The sequence below is a fragment of the Pygocentrus nattereri genome, chromosome 6 (genome assembly GCF_015220715.1).
Source record: "Pygocentrus nattereri isolate fPygNat1 chromosome 6, fPygNat1.pri, whole genome shotgun sequence".
Taxonomy (NCBI): Eukaryota; Metazoa; Chordata; class Actinopteri; order Characiformes; family Serrasalmidae; genus Pygocentrus; species Pygocentrus nattereri.
Window position 1 is genome coordinate 39,094,299 of NC_051216.1, and position 20,938 is coordinate 39,115,236.

The window sequence follows — 20,938 nt, forward strand, 5'->3', positions numbered from 1 at the left end:
TTAGAGTATTCTTGAATATTTGGATAATATCTGGATAATATGCCACATAATTTGTCATGTTGAAGCCTAATAAACATGAGCATTCAGTGTAACGAGTACACTGATCCAGTCACAGCTAATCTTCCTCGGCATAAAGTGGCTTGCATACATACTTACATCACCATCAGTCAGTTGGTTTAAAGGCTGGTTGAACACCTTGCATTGACTTGGCCCTTGAAACCTGCATGTTCTTCAGTGAAACCCTATTCCATTATGCCAAGATCAGAAATCTGGGAGTGTAGCTCTGCTTCGGCTTGTCTTTTAAGGATATGGGAACGATTGACATCTGGCTTTGGCTGAACTACTAAAAGCTGTGACCACAGTAGTGTAGCGGTCCAACTTCCAGGAGAGCCAATTCTTCTCTCCTCTGTCTTTGACCCCCCCCCCCCCCCCCCCCCCCCCCCCCAGCACACCACAAACGAGGAAAACAACAGATTTGCTTACATTCATTTCTTAAAATAGCATTGACAGCATAGCCTAATCTTAAGCCTAATAAAACCGATATTAAAGCTCCAGTGCAAATGATTTACAGCATGTTAAGTAAGTATACAAACAAACTGTAACACTATAATAACAAGAAATATGCTTGCTTTCCATAGTATTTGCTCTAGGTGTGCCCAGAGTACATTTTCAGAATGGCCTGTCTAGCACAAGGCTTAGTAAACAAATCAAGCACAATATGTTGACATGTTTCATATTAGGGCTGGGCAGTATTATTCGTGTGATGAATTGCACCACAATAGGCTTCTCTGACCAATCATTGCTGTTCAAAGAAAAAGAAGTATCTCCAAAATTGCAACTTGACAGGAGAGGACAAAAACGTTCTTTACTTTTAATGCAATTTTAGAACCTTTCTATTGGTCTGTTCATCGTGAAATTTTCACACAGTGTAAATGGCAGCTGATTTTTTTCACATTATGTCAAGAAATCAACAACAACAAAAATGGAGATACTTTTTGGACAGCAATGATATCGAGGAAGTAGTCCTGTTTAATTGAAATGAACTCCATCAGAAAATGCTAAATATTAAACACATTATTGGATTTGAAATATTCACAGTATTTTTAAACGGCACATTACTTTGTTTGTTCTAACTTTGTTCTGGCACTTGTTGATTTAGTTCAATATTTTTTGCAGTATTTTTAACCCTTTTGTGGTGTTGAGGTCTGTGGGACCCATTTTCAACGTTTAACAAAAGAAAAATGATGTGACTTTGCGACCTTGGCCTTTACTCATTTTCTATGTACAAGTAAAAATTAACACATTTTCAGTGATGTCACACTGTTCACCCCCTACGTATTTATATTACACATGTGGTGTTGGAGTGTAACTGCAGGGAAAAAAAATGTGGAGGTGCTGTGCCCAACATGGATAGACTGCTGACTGGCTACAGCTGCTAAAGGAGAACCCTACGCTGGCCACTTGTGATATTTGAAACATCTGGTATTTGTACATATATTGTTATGGCTGTATTGATTTAAAAAATAATGTGGAGGGTCCAGACGACTGAGTAACAAAAACATCAGCGCCACACAAGGGTGAAACTAAATTTGAATGAAGAAAAGTGATGCCCATAATCATGTAATAGCACAGCCTGCTGAATCATGCTACAGCTGGGATGCAGGAGGAATGCTGGAGTTAAATGACTGGTGCTGAATGTGTAAAACGTAGGTGTTCAGACAAACCTTCTGTGTTTAGATGGCATAATTCATTGAATTTCCAATATTGGCAATGCATTGACACCATTTTGCATTGCAATATTACAGTGTGTTGTTTCATCTCCAGTATTTCAACCTTTGCACATCTACGTTTTTTAATTTGTATGAAACAGAATAGCCCAAAGTCTTTTAGCTTGAGTACCATCACATGCTGTGTGGCTTCAAGATGGTATAGGATACACAATTGTCAATGAATCAAATTTGGTATAAACGACAGCCCTTAAAATCTAGAAGGTGTAAGGAAACTACAGTCAAAGAAGTTGTGCTGTCTGAGCACAGCTCTTGCCCAAGAAAGCACTATGAAAGACACATTTCAGTCACACGGCTCCATTTTATGAAATTAAGCATTATATTTCATCAGAATTCCTAAGTCTGTGTCTCAAGATCAGTCTTTTCGGGTATACACAGTATCTCGTTTTCACTCCTATTTTAAAGTGAAATTCTAATAAGAGAAGATATGATAAGAAAACTTTATTGTCCATTAAATTTGCATGAAATGGAAAATCATAGGCAATCTGGCACATAAATATATAGACACATACTTAAAACACTTACAGCAACAATGCTATGTAGGGGGTTATTTATTAAGTCCTTATTCAGAATGCTCAGTGTTCAGTGGGCACAAATGATTTTTTTGTACCCATTCTTTCTGGCTAGAGAATGAAGGGAGTGGGTAGGGTCCTTGTAGACCTGGGTTGCATTGTTGGCTATGGATTGGATGTATAAGTCCTGGAGTGACAGTTGTTTATCTCCAATGATCTTACTGGCCTGGTTGACCACCATGGCCAGTTTGTTTCTTTGCTTAATTGAGAGGTTCCCAGTTCTTTGAATATTTTTTGAGGTAATTTTTAATCCAGAAGAACGCATCAAATTATGAACCATGATGTAATAAATATACTTTCTTTCCTTCTCGCCAGAAAACCAGCCATCGATGCCAGCAAGTCAAACCCATCGAAGAGGCACCGGGATCGCCTGAATGGGGAACTGGAACGGCTTACCAACATGCTTCCCTTTCCTGAGGACATATGCTCTCGTCTGGACAAGCTCTCTGTCTTGCGTCTGAGTGTGGGCTACCTGAAAGTTAAGAGCTTCTTCAACGGTTAGTCAGAAATTTGGGCAATATAGCATGTTATTACTTAATTATTTGCTGTTATTTGAGCAACATAGTTGTATTGCTACATTGCTACAGACGTTCTTGATGTCTAGACGTCTGCCTAGATTTATCCAAACAACCAAAGAACACCTGGGATTGGGCAAGACATTGGGTAAAACATTTAGTAAAGCTATTTTGCCTATTGCAGTATATATACATATATAGTCTTGTAGCTTTTGCTTTCCACTGGTGGCTGAATGGCTTCAGAACATTCTCTAGCAATAGGAAACATTGAACAAGGAGTTTAACAAGGAATTCTGATGTTATTATCACATCAAAGTTATTAAAAACAAAAAGGACAACGCCTATTGTTGATATTAATAGCAGAATACTAATAATAGGGCCATATTACATTTTATCATCGTTGTGATACATTGTCAAGACAGGCATTTCTGAGTATATTGTGGATATCGTCTGTGCTCAAAGAACTGATTAACTGCTTGTTTCATTACAAAGTAGCATAATTAGGCCTGTTTAATTAGTTTTTATTAGTGTTTTATATGTGCGACTACAGGTATTATTTTGGACGTTCACATTTCAACTTTTAACTTTGTACCATGATTCATTTCATGTATCGTGAAAATGTCTTGAAGTATTGTGATATGATACTTTTGCCATATCGCCCACCCCTAATAGGCTTGCATAACAGTAACTAACTCCCTACTGTTATCTTTAGCCATTTTAATATTATAACAAAAAGTAAAAAAAAAAAAATTATTCATAAAGTCTATAAAATCTACCAAACTATAGAAAGAACCACACCAAGTTGCAAGTTTATTACCTGTAACATTAGTTTTATTTCCTCCAGTTTAAGTGAGCTTTTTTGGCATTTCCTGCTGTGGGTTATTTGAGAAAAGTGCTGCTAATATTGATTAAGAGGGTCCTCAGCATGAGATCAGCCTCTTGGTTAGTATTTGTGGCTGGGGGAGCGATTGGACGATGCTTTTGTCAATAAAATGATCCCTTCCTATTAAAGGAGGCAGTGCTTGGTCAAGCTGAGAGACACACCTTGCAAGATTCTCTGGTTGTGGGAGATTTTGCCTCGTGGTACACTTTTAAAGATGGTTCTTCAAGGGTTCTTTAGTAAAGGGGATGGTTCTCTTTAGATCCATGGGTTCTATATAGAACCATTTCATGCTTATGTAGGTCTTTGCATAATGAAATTGTTTTAGGGTTTTTTGGATTGATGGAGAATATGCTGTATATGGTTCTGTATAGCTCCAAAAAGAGTTCTGTTATTGTTACGATGTGAAGCTTGTAATAATAGAAGAACCCTTTTTGGTGCTATGTAGAACCATTTTTAAAAAGGTTCTATTTGGAATATAACACATTCATCAAGAACCATTTCACCAGGCCAAGAACCTTTTACGCATAAACTAGTTCTCTATAGAGCTCATGGTTCTAAACAAAGCCCTTGAAGAATTGTCTTTTTTAAGAGTGTATTTTATTAGTCCACTAGGTGTTTAAGTACCTAGTACTCCGTTGGTCGATTACTCTTGTCCACCCTAATCGTTGTCACGATAATGATGAGCAAAAGATATTGTAGAACTGAGGTCTTCAGTTTCTTTTTTGTCGGCCATAGTCTGTTAGAAGTCATTTTCTCCTCAGTCTTTTCCTCCCTTATCTCAGACGTTTTGCTCCAACATTAGTTGTCTGGAGGAGGATCTACAGATGTTGTCGCTCTGTCACAGGACTCCGCTGATATGAGTCTGAAGCAGGTATATAGTGACTCTGGAGGCGCCTTGACGAAGAGCAAGTGTTCAGGAATGGCAGGCATGAGGGGACGAAAAAATTACACATTGTCAAGAACTGTACTTGTAACTACTTCAGTATTCAGGATCTAAGAAAGCTGTGTCAGTGAAGAAGGGAAGACAGCTGTGTTAGTAGTTTAATCGAGAAGGCCAGTGGTAGCAGCTGATGTTTGTAGTAGCCGTACTGTTTCAACCTGTGCTTTGTCCACTGTGTTACAGAAGTAGCGTGAGTTTTGAGAATCCAAGCAATGAAAAGTGCGTATACTACAAATAGCAACATTCATCCAACATCTGTCGAGTAACCAGCACCATGCACGGCATGCTATAAATATGGGTGATAATGACCGAGCAGAAACTGCCAGAGTTTTGATCTTCTTTTATTGCATTTGTGTTCATATTAGAGGAACTTGGATTACACTGACTAGTATGGATATCTTTGGCTATGATTAGAATAAACTGATGCCAAACAGAGCAGAAACAGGTGACTCATGCCCCTGAAACTAAAGGTGGCTGTTCATGAGTGCCTTTTATGTTGCTTTAAAGCAATTAGTCATACAAGATACCGGTGAGTCAGCTGTTTCACTTCATTCAGCCATGAGGCACTCATAAAAGGCCTGTCTCACTGCACTTGCCTCTTACAAGTCTTGACTGCACACTGTCTATTGTCCGAAGCATTCTCTTTCTATTTTTTGTTCGTTTTCTTCTTGGTTAGCCTATTTAGACACTTTGAATTTGGCAAGAACAGCCCACTTTTTCAGTGTGGATATTATGTACCTTCTATTTTATTTGTGATTCATTAATCTACTGGTTGTTTTGATGAGTCAAGTATTTAGAAGTTTTAAAGAAGGTCAATCAACAAAAAATGGACTCAGGATTTGCAGAAAAACAGAACTATTCCAAAGTGGAGTTCAAAAATTGTTTTAAAGCTACAAAGAAAATGGGACTCCTAACCACCACCTGAAAGACCTGCTAGACCACCACAACCGTTGCCATCAGATAAACAGCACTTAAAGCTTTCATCTTTGAGAGAGAGGAGGAATTTAAGCCTCTTCTTCTGAAAAAATCCACAGGTTTTTCTTTCCATCCTTCCACTGTGAGAAGTTGACTCTTCTCATCTCTGTGCTGTGGGTCTGAAAAGATGTGTAGCTGTTCAAGAAGCCCTCACTGAGAAAAGGAGACATATCAAACAAAGAAGCTGAACAATGGACTGACCACCCGAGTCCAGACCTCAGCACTACTGAATGTGTTTGGATTACTTCAGAAAATGATCAACCAACTTCTAAGACTGAACTTTGGAGGTGTGGCTGCAGATTTCTCAGAGAAACTGAAAGTGAGTCTCCTGAAAAAAAAGGAAGCTGTAATGAAGGTGAAGAGTGGACACACTAAATACTGAAAAGATTGATTATATTTATATTTAGTTGTTGAGGCTTTTGTGTAATTTTAACTTGGACTAAACAGCAATTAAATTGATTGGGCTTAGTGGTAATTAAACGAATAAAGTATAGTCTCTGACTTTTTCACAGTACGTAACAATATCTACAGTATAAGTTTCCATCTAGCTTTGTAATTTACTCTGTATTTTAATGGTGACAGACCATCACAGTAGATATAATGAGTTTCCCAATGGTCCCAAGCCTTTAAGAGTGGAGAGATTTGATGGGATTCTATTGGCTGTTTTCCCCCAGCAAAACACATGAATGCAAATGATTTATGTAAGAACTAGACAGTTTTTTCAGTGGCTGGGTGTCGGCACCTGAGACGGTGACATTCCTGAGGGCATCGGCTCCTCCCTGTGTTCCTGACACTCGGAATGCCCTCTCACCCCATTCTTCCTTTTACACACCAAGTAGTTCACAAGCAACTTCCTGCGTTCAGCAAATTAAGCTACAGTGAGCAACTCATGACATTTGAAACATCTGCTGGATGGTACATTCAGCAGACAGGCTGCAGGTGACTGAAAAAGCCTTAGGCTATTGAAGAAAGCGCTTCAGAATTGTCTAAGAAGCCCATGGAGGCCTCTTTGAGCAATAGCACGGTGCTGCTTAATCAACGTATGTGCCATAAAGATTGTCCTGTAAGACCTGTTAAACCTAATTATATATTTCCTCAATAATATAATAACAGCTAGTAATGTGATACAAATTTACACTTAGTCAAAGATTTAATAAACCCAATGATGCAATGACCTGCCCAGTGATATAATACAAATGTCTTAACTGATGATGTAAAACCTTATTACATTTTTATTTTTATTTATTACATTTATTGCAATTGCAAGGTGACTTTATTACATTATCGCGAAAAATGGAAGGTACCACTGCTGGCCTTGGGTTTTGTTCTGATCAAATTGGACTGATTTACCATTTCTCTATAATAATTTGTTTCATCTGATTTTCATAGGGCCTTATTACTTTGTGCAGACTAGGACAGTTACAGTTGGAACCAGAGACTGTCTTAGAAGAAGTCATTTAAAGAACCAGGGGAACCAAAAACAGTGTTTTCTTTCTAATGAGGTTACTCTTGTGCATTCAGGCGAAGAGTAAACCTGTACTAAGTTTACCCTGTCTATAGTGTTCCAGGGACCAATAAATGACAGATTTACTTTGCCATATTTCTCTCCTCTTGATGTACACTGGGTGGTCCTGAACTTGAGTAACACTTCCATTAAGGAAGCATTGCCCTGGCCAATCATAAGGATGACATCTCTTGCTCCACCCACACAAAACAAAACAAAGTCACTTAGTAAGGTAAAGCTAACCCAGCAGATCCAAAAGCTTGCAAGATAGACCAGTAGTTGCTTGTCGCCTGTTCATTTATCAATACAGAAACATTGTTCTTTCGTCTGTTCCACCATTCACATGTGGCTTTGTCCACCCATTTGTTTGTCCATCTGTATGTCTGTTCGTCTGTTGGCCTTTTTTGCCCAGTTACCATCACATAAAAGCTGGAACATGATTTCTGCCAGAATTTTACAAGTTGAAAGATTTTGTAGAAATGAAAGAGTCTTTGGCGTAGTCCCTGTCCTCAGTTCAGGTCTTAGAGCGTCTAGTCCCTCACTGATCCTCATGGATATAGAAGCAGGGGTGGAGCCTGCCCCGGACAGCCAGCAGGTACTGAACTGGTGGTGGTGTGGAGGAAGGAGGGGACTGTCGAGACGTAGGCACCAGAAAGCAGAAGAGAAGTCATTTTAGAGACTGGTGAAGCCCTGTGATTGGTCAGGAGTAGTGAATGAATGATGTAGCATTAGAGTCTTCCTTGCAGACCTTTCGCTAAAGCTTCCATTTCAGGAGTGGTGGAGCAGACTAGGAATGTTGGACAGAGAGCCGGCAATCAAGCCACCCATTAGCCATGCCCACACAGTCCTCAGATTGGTCTGATCAGTTGTTTTAAAGCCATGTTTTATCATATTTATATCTTATATTTTTCATTTAAGCTTTTCTGGATGTTTAATATAACACCCAAGTTTAATATCATACAGACATTTACTTTGTTGTTCATGGGACTTGAAAAGCTGTATTGATTCTTTGATGGTGGGAGAACTGCTCTTAAAAGTATCACCATCATCCAAATGATCAAAAATGAACAACTTACAAATACAACACATTGCTAATAATGTAAAAAGGCATTACATTATTAATAACAAATATTATTACGCTGTCAGTTATGACATGTGTTACATTTTTGTGCATGCTATTCCATTATTGGGTTTTGTTGCATTGTTGCAAATATTAACAGAAAATGTTTATCACATATTTGGGTACCTTACATTGTTGGGTGATTATTACAATACTGGCTTCTACAAGACTCAAGCACTTGCCTTTCTAATTAATAGAAATGCCCATGGTGAAGCATCAATTTGAAGGTGGTGATTCAGCTGTGCTGATTTTTGAATGTGAAAAGAAGTTATAATAAATTACAATAACATTCAGTAAATTATAAGACAAAACAAAATTCTCAGACAAATGAAAAAAATGCTCAGAAAATAGATGCCATATTGTGCTGAATGTATATTTAGGGCTAGGGCTGTCTAGGGCTGCAGCGAGTATTTGCTAACATTGAATTCAAATATTCAAATATATATATATATATATATATATGTGTGTGTGTGTGTGTGTGTGTGTGTGTGTACAAACACACACACACACACATACACACACACACACACACACACACATATATATATATATATATATATATATATATATATATATATATATATATATATAATGGTATAAAGCAGCACTAAAACCTTATCATTGTACGATTTTGAAATATGGAGGTTTTAATTCGATGGTTAAAAAAATGATATCTCTGATCTCCTGCACTGCTCAACAGTGTTGTTGGGCAGAATCTACCAGCATAACATTTTAAGCTAATTCCCAAGGATTTCATTGTTTATCGGTAGCGTTTTCCATTCCACATTGTATTATTTCTATTGTGTAATTTAAAAACAGAAATAAAAAGTGAAGTAAACAAACCGAATAAAAAACTATGTATACAAAACAGCGGATTAATATAATAAGTAATGGTAATAATAAATAGTAGGATTTGTGATAGTACTACTATTACTGATACTACTACTACTAGATAATAATATAAATAAAAATTGTTTATGCAAACATAAAACCGAAACATGTTCAAAATATTTAAATGTTTTAGATAATATTCGATAGAATGTGTGAAAAGAAAAAAAATCAATAGTAGCAGCATTGAAAATGGTTGTGATGTCATGCTTGTAATAATAGAACTCTTTTTGGTGCTACATAGACCCATATACAGCACATTCTCCTTCAGTTTGAACAACATTTCACCATGCATATTACCATTTAAGCATAAATATGGTAATATTTAGAACCATGACTCCTACATAGGACCATTCCCATAGTTTCACCCGTATAGTTTTCAATTGGCATGAAAAGTGCTACACTCCTACTTCCACAAAGTCTCCGTGTCATCTTACTAGACCATCCAGAGTTTCCGACAAATCGGCCGATCAGAAAGAGATACGATTGTGTTGCGTAGATTCGGGCATTAAAGTGAACAATGCTTAAAGCGGCTACCGTTCTGTAAACCGTCTGGTATCAAATTGCCATATTGTGTTTCCAGGTCCTATTATTTATAGGTCTGTGCCATTCATTGTGCTTATTGTCTTCCTTTTCCTCTCGCTGAGTTCAAATGTGTAGGATTTCCAAGGTGTTTTCAAAATTTACAATGAAATTGGGCCTGGGCAAGATACATCTAGAGCCATACTTGGATAGTGCTCAAAGACGTCCTCTTGCAATTTAATTTGGTTTCACAATGACACAATGACGTTCCAAAACAAATATTTCCATCCTCGGTGCTCAAGGAAATACTTAGCACGCGAAGTGGATCTGGAGGGGGAAAAAAATGCACCCTTGGCGCTGTCATTGGGGGGACAGTTTTGCACCTTGCTATTGAGTTTGAGTGAAGACAGATGTTTGATTTGAACTTTTGCATCTTTAAACCTCTGGATTTTTCTGACCTAAGTCTGGAAGGCCTTTCATGGTCTTTGCTTTAGAAACAGCAGACAGCTTTGGGAACAGTCTGAGCTAAAACAAGGCCCAAAGATGTAGATTTCTTGCTTTTCAGTATCTCTGGATCATATAATGTGTGACAGTGACGTAAATCAAGCCTTTCATGTTGTGTAATGTTGGTACTAATGCTCGCCCACTATAGGCAAATTTGACCAGACACAGTGTTCAGCCCAGGCCACAAAAACTCCTTTAATTTATAGCAAATGTGCATTTATCACAACAGCCTCCTAACCCCATGCAAACTACCGACTTATCAGATCTTGGCGTCTAAATTTAGACAGATACTGGGCTATTTCATCTTTGTTTTAAAACATTCCAACGCCGGCACACTGGCTCCTTTCTCGAGCCTTTGATTAAAATCATGGAAAATGATAAGGATCGGACGAGCAGAATCCTCAGCGGAGAGCCTACAGTGAATGTAGATAACCGGGCCAAATCAGGGCATGTTTGGATTTAAGCTGGCTGCAGGTACATGATGCTTTTTAGCTTGTTATTTCTAACCACCATGGAAAAAGTCTGAATATGCCACCTGAGTCACAATGTAAGACTTATTTATGCTTCAGCCAGTGGACATTGCTTGGCTTTAGAGGCAACAAACAAAGCTTAATCTACTGATTCATAGTGAAATTCACTGGTGTTTGTTTGTTGATGTCTGTTTATGTACTTCAGTAGGTGCACATTAATGGATGAAGAGTGGATGAGTTGTTAACGAGGCTTGCTGTAGGTTTCCCCTCATAGCGAAAACCGACTGGTTATCGCTTCAGCCAAACAAATCAAATCATGGTGTTGGATTCACCGAAATTGCAGAAAGGCATGGCAACCGTTGCTCACACAAGTGTCTGAATCATGCACTCACTTGGAAAGTTAATGTACCTTAGGAATGATTTAGACACTCTTGCAAAATGTACCTGTTCTCCATTTATTAAAGATTCAAAGGGCTCCTTGTGCACTGGATTCTGGGCAAGACGGCGCTAAGTACGTGCTAGTGTGTACAAGCCGTGGGCTGAAGAAGTTAAGCAGCGATCTTTAAAGATTAGCGCAGATGCAATCATAAAATACCTCGGATTATTATTTGCCCAACCTTCACGTCATCTTGAGACAGATTATGGCATAACTCAACAGTTGTTTGCTTTAAGTGGCGCTTGTCATTGGGAACTGCAAAAAAAGGCTCAGGCGCAAAATCTTATATTTATGGGTTAATAGAGGTGGGCGAAAATTAGAGGTGGATGATATGGCAAAATGTAATATCATGATACTTCGTAATATGTCCCTTTATTTTTTCTAATTGTAACAAAGTGACATATTTTAAAGTGCCACTTAAAAAGATGGTTCTTCAAGAGTTCTTTAGTAAAGAAAATTGTTCTATGTGAAACTATGAACACTCAAAGAACCCTTTACGAGATTACAGGGTTCTTTGCATTGTTAAAGGGTTTATCAGATTGATGTAGAGGGTGTTTATATGGTTCTATGTAGAACCTTTATATGCTTGACATTGTATAACAATAGAGCAACCTTTTTTGGTGCTATACAGAACCCTTTTCCAAAAAGGGTTCTATATAGCATACTGAAGAATTGAAAAAGCTGCGCTGAACCTGATATTGAGACAGTTTTGTGGCTCTATCCATAAGGGCACTATAAGGTTGTTAAGGTTGGGATTCAAAGAGAGCACAATTGGCCTTGATCTCTCTGGGTGGGTAGGCCCTCCTTCACCCCCATCACCCAGCGTGATGCTAGCCAACCCAGGCATCTGTTGGCTGATGCAACAGAGCTAGTGGTTGGCACGTTCTGCTGTCCAATGATGTTGTGTTCGCAGCGTTTTTGAAAAGATGTGGTTTCACATGACTCAGAGGAAGCTTGTGTTTGCCTTCCTAGAACTGGTGGTATCAAGTCCTGACTAGTGGGTAGTGGGTGGAATTGGGTATAACTAAACTAATCAATGAATATAATGAATAAGGAAACACAAGAGGAAGTAATCCTGAAACCAAAGGCTTTCTTGTACTCTGGACAGATGAAAGTGCCTGACTCAAGTGGTCAATTCATAGTGGAACAGTGTATTGATATGCTTTTTGTGCTGGAAAGTGAAATCTCGTCTGCTCACATTGGGGACGCATTTTAGTGAAGAGTGTAAATGGAAAGTTTCCATCCAAAGTTTTTCCAGATAAAATCTGGACATTAAACATATGTTTAAGGTGTAAGAACCTCTAATATTACAACTTGATGCAGTTTGAATCAAATTTGTGATGATTTAAACAAGACACGTTTGGTGTCTGAAGTTTGCTTCTTTAGTTTTGGAGCTACGAGGCTAATGCACCTACCAAATAATGGAAGATTATTTAAGCATGTGGATAGCACAATGCTTACTGGTGTGGTTAAAGTAGAGGTAGGAGATATGACAAAATTTTATATCACAACACTTCAAGACGTTTTTGACGATACACATTATGTCACTGTATCTGTTCTGATGTCTGATAAGTTAGAACAGACAAAAGAAGCCAAGATTTAAAAAACACCTTCAAAAACTATTAATTGAATTATTTGTATTCAACATTTTACACACTGTGCTACATTACATATGATTAAACAGGACTAATTATACTTTAGAAAAAAAGCATATTGTGACATATTGTGATGTAATTCATCACGAGGATGATATACAAAAGATGGTGCAATGGTTCTGTGGTATAGAAACTGGCTCTATATAGAACCATGAACAAACATTGAAGGGTTGAAGGTTTCTTTGCATCATGAAAGGGTTTTTCAGATTGATGGAAAACTTGCATGAATGTGTGATAGATGGTTCTATGTAGTACCCTTTTTAAAAGGATTCTATATAGCACCCAAAAGGGTTCTTCTACTGTTACAAACTTGACATTGTAACAATAGAAGAACCCTTTTGGGTGGTATAAAGACAATTTTCAGAACAGTTCTATTACCATCCACACCATGTTTGCTATCAGTCTTAAGAACCCTCTCACAATGCAAAGAGCCAATTAATCATGCAAAGGGTTCTTTGAGTGTTCATGGTTCTATATAGAGCCAATTTATTTACTAAAGAATCCTTTAAGCGCCATCTTTTATAAGAGTGTAGTGTATATTATTTGTTAGCTATGTTAGTTTTGTAGCACCAGTGCAAATCAGCTGTTTTGGTCGATTACATTTTGGGTGAATGGAAAAGTGTGTATTGTTTTAAGACGGGATTAAATGCCCTGTGCTTGGGCTGATGTCTGAAGCCCTTTTACTTGTAATCGAATGAGGCATGAGATGAATGCATCTATTGAGAGTCCAAAGAGCAAAAGCCCAATCACTTGATTTAGTCTGGTCTCATATCCATCCGCAGGAGAATTGGTCAGGATTTCCTTTGAAGGTGCCGAGGGTAGGATTTCCATGTTTAAACAGTGTTAACAGATCATTTATAAATGAGTTTCCTATCATTCATGGATTGATAAATAAAGTGTTGCTGCATTTAGCTTCTGTTGCATGTTTCACATACAAACAGTTGGGAAGGATCCTGTCCCATTTTGCTGCACATGTAGGCTGCACACTTAAAAAACATGGTTCTTCAAAGGTTTTGGTGAAGGCAGCAGTTCTATTTAGAACCACGAGTTCTAGGTAGAGCCATTTCACCTTCAGCCATTTCTTTGCATGGTGAAATGCTTCTTTAGGCTCCTTCTTTTGTTAGGATGTTAAGCTTGTATTTAATAGAAGAACTCTTTTTGGTCCTATATAGAACTGTACTCAAAAACTTGTGTACAGAATCATATACAACACATTCCATCAAGCCATTGATCCATTTCACCATGCAAAGAACCAATTAATCAAAAATGTCTCTATACAGATCCCTAGTCTCCAAATAGATCCACTGTCTTTGCCAAAGAACCCTTGAAGAACCAAGTGTGTATTGGTCTAATTTGAATAGGATTGCGCAACATATTATTTGCAAATCATTATCATAATATGGCTTTTGCAACATTGATATCACAGAATGCTACAATATCCAAACAAACCCAGTGTGCATTCTGTATTAACCATGTCACCTAAAGGATTACTGAAGGAGTGAAGGTGTCACAATATCCATAGTCATCTCCTTAATTATTGGTACATTTGCTGAACACTGGATGATAAAAGGTGTCTTTGTGGTTAATTAAATTAGTCTCACACTGAAAGTATGAAAATCTAACCTTTAATTAAAGTAAATTTAGTCTAAGGCAAAGAAAATCCTTATGAAAATGTATTTTTTGTAAACCCTTAAATGGCCAGGATTTACCTCTGGGCCCAATATTTTACTATACACTTCTGTAACCTAAGAATAGCTCAGCCAGCTTGTATTAAAGTCCCTGTAGATACTGATCAACAATCCTTAGTGTGTATTAAACCTGGGATTATAAGGGGTTCACCATGTGTCACAACTACTGGCACCCTTAGACGTTCTTATGTTCAAATGTACTCACATCTTTATCATTGGGGTCAGTTTGATCGCAGCAATTTCAACCTCCAGAAAATGATTACAATTAAAATCATTACCAAAGTTGATCTGTTGGGTTTATTTACAGCAACAATTATTCTAAATTGTTGATTCAGAGACATTAAACACTGAATGTTTCAGATTGACCCCAAAGATAATAGAAGGGTTACATTTGAATTTTTGTGTCTGCCAGAAAGCAAAAATGGGTCGTGGCTGGATCTTCCAGCAGAACAGTGATCCAAAACATACATCCAGATCCACAAAAACATGATTCAGTGACCACAGAATCAAGCTTTTGACATGTCCGTCCCAGAAAGGAGAGAGGATGTTACCTAAGGTCTCTGGAGAGGTTCCATGTTGAGGAGTGGTCCCAAATTCCTTTCTCACTGTTCTCCAATCTCATCAAGCATTACAGCAGAAAACTCATTGTTGTTATATTTTTAATGACCTTTTTTTACCCATCTTTACTAAGGGTGCCATTAATTATGGAGCTGACTGCAGCTATACAATCTGAATACGGAATTTTTTTGTCTGTATCTTGAGTTGATATTCACTTATTGTTAAAGTACTTTCTTTATACTACTGGGCTACAGTAGATTAACCTTCAACCCAGCTCACTGTCACCTTTTGTCGCATGGCTGAGCTTCTCAGTTGTGCAGTAAACTTTTCTACAAGTTCCGTGTCACATTGTGAATGACCGCATATGCAAACATATTAACTCTATGTTGCCTTGTGCATCGCCCATGTGTCTCTATTGACATTCACGGGCAGAGTGAATGCGGCTAGACGAGAGGGGGAGGGGTGAGAGTGTGTTTTGGAAACAGCTACGTTGTGGATGGATTCATAACATCTCTGTGTTATTGGAGGTGAAATTGTAGCCGTGGTGGTGCTGTCACTGTAACACTTAGATTTTTAGCTATTTGTAAAACCTTGATAATGGCTTATCTGTTACTTTACAATGTAATGGCATGGCTGACCATATTAAGCAGGCCTGTAATGACTGTATAAGTAATATAGAGATTATTATGTAAATTAGGCAAATATTGAGAGTTCTTATTTAAAGCCTTGATCAAGCATTTCTTTTCGAAATGCTTCACTAGAAATTAGATACTAGGAACTAGGATTACGAGGAAGCCTTTAAAAAGGCTAAAAGTATATTTAGTATGCAAAAGTCTTAGACATCTAATACAATGATATGTAAAGTAAGCATAGATTTGTTAAAAAAACAAATAAACAATATATTGGAATTGAGCTCAAAGGTAGTTTGGCTATGTGATGGCTGGAGTGCAGTGAGAAGTCCGAGCCTGCATTCTTCTAACAAACTCTTTTGAAAATCAGCCACAGCAGTTGCAACAGTCTTAACTTTGTGAAACAAGATTTGTGAAATAGCCAATCAAAACGCTGACAAACATTACTTTAAATGATGGATACAGAAAATAAAACAGAAGACGGTTCATTTGCTCTTTCCGAGTTAGCAGCACTGTTTAACATTTATTGATTGTTGGATAGATTGACATATCGCTGCTGTTGGAACGAAACCTTGTATCTCCATTTTTGTCATTTTTCAGGTTTTCACAATGTGAAAATGTCTGTTGCCCTTAACATGATGTGTAAATTTCATCATAAATGGACCAACAGAAATGGCCTAAAATTACAAAAGTCTGGTTCCATTGATTGACATTTAAAGTAAAGAATGTTTTTCCTTCTCCTGTAAAGTTGTCATTTTGGAGGTAGAAGGTTTTTGTTCCGACAGCAACGATATATTGAATGATGGCTGGAAAATTGTGTGCTTATTTACTGACCATGTAAACAAACTACATTTTTGCCTATTTTCAAAATATTTTAAAAAAATGCTGGACAAGACACCTTTATTTATTTATTTAATTCTTTTACACCCCCTTCTCTGTAATACTGTATAATTCAGTAATATTAAGATATACTTTTTTGATCCCACAACCGGGGAAATTCCACCTCTGCATTTAACTCATCCATGAAGTGAAACACCACAAACACACTAGTGAACACACACACTAGGGGGCAGCTTGCAGCCCTATCCACGGCGCCCGGGGAGCAGTTGGGGGTTAGGTGTCTTGCTCACGGACACCTCAGTCATGGACTGTCGGCCCTGGGGATTGAACCAGCAACCTTCCGGTCACAGGGCCAGAGCCCTAACCTCCAGCCCACGACTGCCCCCAATTTGGAGATGGTTTGGAGTAGTGTTGAAAGATGATTGTTTTATATCGCAACTGAGTTGAATTTTCATGACAGAAGAGGTGCAAATATTATAATAGAGGTTTAATAGACTTTTTTGGGAGTCTGCTTTATCAGAAACAGTTATAGCTGCCATTTGATGATTTAGACCAATCAGAATCAACCTGTGCTGTTCACATAAACCACAATTAGGTATTTTCCCAAATTGTTCCAACCACCTGACTGCTAAGTAATCATTTCATTAAGATGGTAAATTTTCATTGATGATAGAATTTTTTTACTGGATGGTTAGATTTGACTGATTAATTGTGACAGCCCTAGTTTATAGCATTCAGCCTTTGTTTTACAGTTTTACGCTGTGAAGTTAATGACAGGGTGATTAGGGTAATAGTGAATGGAGATTGTTGGCAAAGAGTTGGTATTGCTCCCTTAGGCAAAGCCCTGTGAGTGCTTTTCCATGCCCTTTGCAGTTAAATTTACCCAGGAGGGTGTGAAAACCTCTACTCAGCCAAACCTAAGAATACATAGCGGTGGAATTGCGCATTGTGTCTACTTTTGGAGGCTTGTTGCACTGTTTGTGTGTAAGACCACACAATATACGGTGGGAGAAAAGTGCGGTGGGCTGCAGTGATGAGTGTTGATTGTATTAAACACTGGTATTCTGCCATTAACCACACATACACGCACACGCAAACGTCTCCTATGAGGGTCCCCGGGGCCTCTGTAAGCAATGCTGACAAGAATGCTTCCTTATCTGAGCAGCTGCCGCAGGAAAAACCCCAGGATGTGGCCTCTCCCTGGTCCGGTCGTCTACTCTAGTCACGCAACTGTTTGGCTGCTGCCCATTAGTTCTCCATTGTCTCATTTACTGTCCAAACACACACACGCACACACATGAACTGGCGGTAATTTAACCTCGAAAGACGAAGCTCACATCCACTTTTTCCATCGGCTCCTTGGTAGCTGTGTTTGCTTTTATTTTCTTTTTTGTGCTTTATTATTTTTTGCATGTTTTTTTTTCTTGCTCTCTTTCTTAACTACCCAATTTAACTGCATCATGTTGCTGCTGACTCATTACTTTTGCAGGGAGAAAAAAAACATCAATGTGGTCATTTCTCACACACATGACCAATCCAGACCTCTAAAGAGCACGTCTTCAGCAACAGTCAGTTAGTACCCTAAAGCCAGCCTGAGATTTTTCTCTGTCTTTGTCCTCTTGTTCAATCTCCTGCAAGTCCAAGCCTGCCTTCTCTGTCTCAAGCAACGCGCGGCTTCTTTGACATGAAACAAAAGTTTAGTTTACCGCATGATTTGCAGAGAGGAGTCTATAGTGGAGCCAAAATATGAAAGGGAATGTTTTGTGGGCTGTAATAGGAGCCTACCTTTTTGACTGTTTACAACCAAAGCAATGGCTCATTTTACTGTATTGAATAAACAGCATCACAGCAATTGAACACATTTACATGTTGCTAATCCTACAGTGTCCTAAGTTTGAATAGCTAAAATGGTAGAGGCGTGTAAACAGCTCCTGGAGTGGCAGTTAAAGCAGAAATACTCTGTTTAAAGCTGAATGTTCCAGCTTGGCTGTGTTCGTTCCTATTGTGACTTTGTTTAAAACTGTCAGAACTAATACAGAGACGTACAGACATACACACACAGACATATAGACATGCAGTTCACATTTAATTTACATTGCAGACACTTAAAAAGGATGGTTCTTCAGGGGTTCTTTAGTAAAGGCAATGGTTCAGGTTAGAACCATGAGTTCTATATAGAATAATTTCATGCTTAAGTGTTTTCTGCATGGTAAAATGCTCCTCAGATTGATGGAAAATGTGCTGTATATGGTTCTATGTAGCACCAAAAAGCACCCTGTTGTTACAATGTCAAGCTTGTCATGAAATACTCTTTTTGGTGCTATTTAGAACCAAATACAAACACCATCCATCCATCCATCCATTTATCGCTTCTCTGCCTTGATCAAGTGTAGTATCTGTTCTTATCACTTTAATATCTGATACGTTCTCTATATGAAGACTACATATTACATTTATTTAATATGTAAATGTAAAGTTGTGGGCTGGAGGCGACCCTGTGACTAGAAGGTCGCTGGTGCGATCGCCTGAACTGACAGTACCTGACTGAAGTGCCCTTGAGCAAGGCACCTAACCCCCAACTGCTCCCCGGACACTGCGGATAGGGCAGCCCACCGCTCTGGGCGAGTGTGCTCACTGCTCCCTAGTGTGGGTGTTCACTAGTGTGTATGTACGGATGAGTAAAATATGGAGGTAAAATATCCCCGTTGTGGGGCTAATAAGGGTCACTTAATCTTAATCTATCTCTTTGTCCGTCCATCCATCTACCTATCTGTTTTCGCTATTGTTGGAAGAAAACCTTGTATCTCCAAAATGGTAACTTTACTGGAAAGGAAAAAATGAGCTTTACTTTTAATGCAAGCCAATGGAACCATATATTTTCCAGTCATTTTGGGCCTCTTACTTTGGTCCATTCTTCATGAAATGTTCAAACAATGTAGAGGACAACAGGTATTTTCAAATTCTATAAAAAACTGAAAAACAACAAAAATGGAGATACAAGGTTTTCTTCTGAGAGCAGCGATATATATTGGATATCAAATCTAAACATCTGTCCAAGCCACATGATTGATTCCAATGTAATTGGAATCCCTTTTAAAAACATTTTGCTCAATCAATAATATGCTAATAATATGCACATGTAACATATTTTGACCAAAATAACTTTTTTTGGATTACATGAAAATCATAATGCATTAAAATACCCACAGAATATCTGGAAATATGATGATGAACATGCTCACAGCACATAAAAAAAACACTAATTGGTCATAGATTTTCATTTGCATATTACAGCCTTTTACAATATTATTATTGCAATATTGCAATAACAGTTAACAAACTAGGCAGGTAGAGAGTAAAAGGCATCCTGTAATAGAGGTAGGGTTTGGCTTCAATTAAGTCAGACTGCCTTTAGTAAATTATGACTTTATTAGGATATCTTATGATGGTGTCCACTAAAAGAGCTGTAGGTCCAGAAAGTTTGCAAGTGTCTTGCAATAGAGAAGCGTAGTGATTAGTTTTTGGAGTCGGAATGTTCACTGATAAAATGATGATCGGAGAACCTTGAACCGTGGATGTTGATTCATTTGATTTCATTACTCAGCTTTTGGACAGATACTGCATTCCCTGCTAATCTTGAAGAACTGGGTCAACGTTCAAACAGCTGTCCTGGGGTCATCATCGAAGTTCATATCACCTCCTGATGAGTGTTCTTTGGAAGGAACTGATCCATTGTTCATTAATTGGCCACAATCTAAGTGGTGCGTGCTGCTTGTGATCTGCCAAGCACATTACAGGATATCTGTAGGCCAGAACTGTCACTTTGTATTCTTCCTTTGCATACTGTTGTATGCAAAGGTTTAGGGACCCCTGGCCAAGTTCCATAGTTTGTTGATTTTTGAAGTGAAAAAAAAAAATTCTCTGCAAATGTTAGTGTAATCTTATGAAAGTAATTATGGCATCTACTGACTTAGTAAGGTGTACAAACATTTGTACATGCCACAATTTTTTAAGTAACTATACATTAACATTTCCAGGTCATTTAGGCAGGGGTGCCAAAACATATACAACTGTATACAATATGTAGCATATTAATAATGGCTTGTAGAAAATATACACTATTTAAAAATGTATATTCTTGTTTGTATGCATAGTCAGAAACATATGTCAGTATATCAATTTAGCAGTAATTTGCATATTGTCATGCATTCATTTAAAAAAAAGAAAGAAATTTCTCCCCTCAATCTGTTATTGTCTTTTTCATTATTGTTCATCATTGGTCATTATGAACAGTCTGAGTAAATATTCAGCATCAAAATAAACCTCTGTTAAAATGATTGGACCCTGATTTATTTTCCACAGTGAAAGAACTGACAGAAAAATCCATCCAATAAAATCCATTTTCACTCTTGTTCTAGATTTAGGTTCCTTATTTACTGTCTCCAGTTTCAC

General features: G+C 38.0%; 1 protein-coding gene and 1 pseudogene across 1 annotated transcript in view; both read left to right on the forward strand.

The window, feature by feature from the left end:
* Window positions 1–20,938, forward strand: part of LOC108425964 (aryl hydrocarbon receptor-like) — a 43,105-nt gene that overhangs the window by 4,095 nt on the left and 18,072 nt on the right. The window contains exon 2 of the mRNA XM_017695071.2: window positions 2,675–2,856. Coding sequence (XP_017550560.2) covers window positions 2,675–2,856 — 182 coding nt within the window. The remainder of the gene's footprint in view (window positions 1–2,674; window positions 2,857–20,938) is intronic.
* Window positions 18,844–18,985, forward strand: LOC119263652 (annotated as a pseudogene).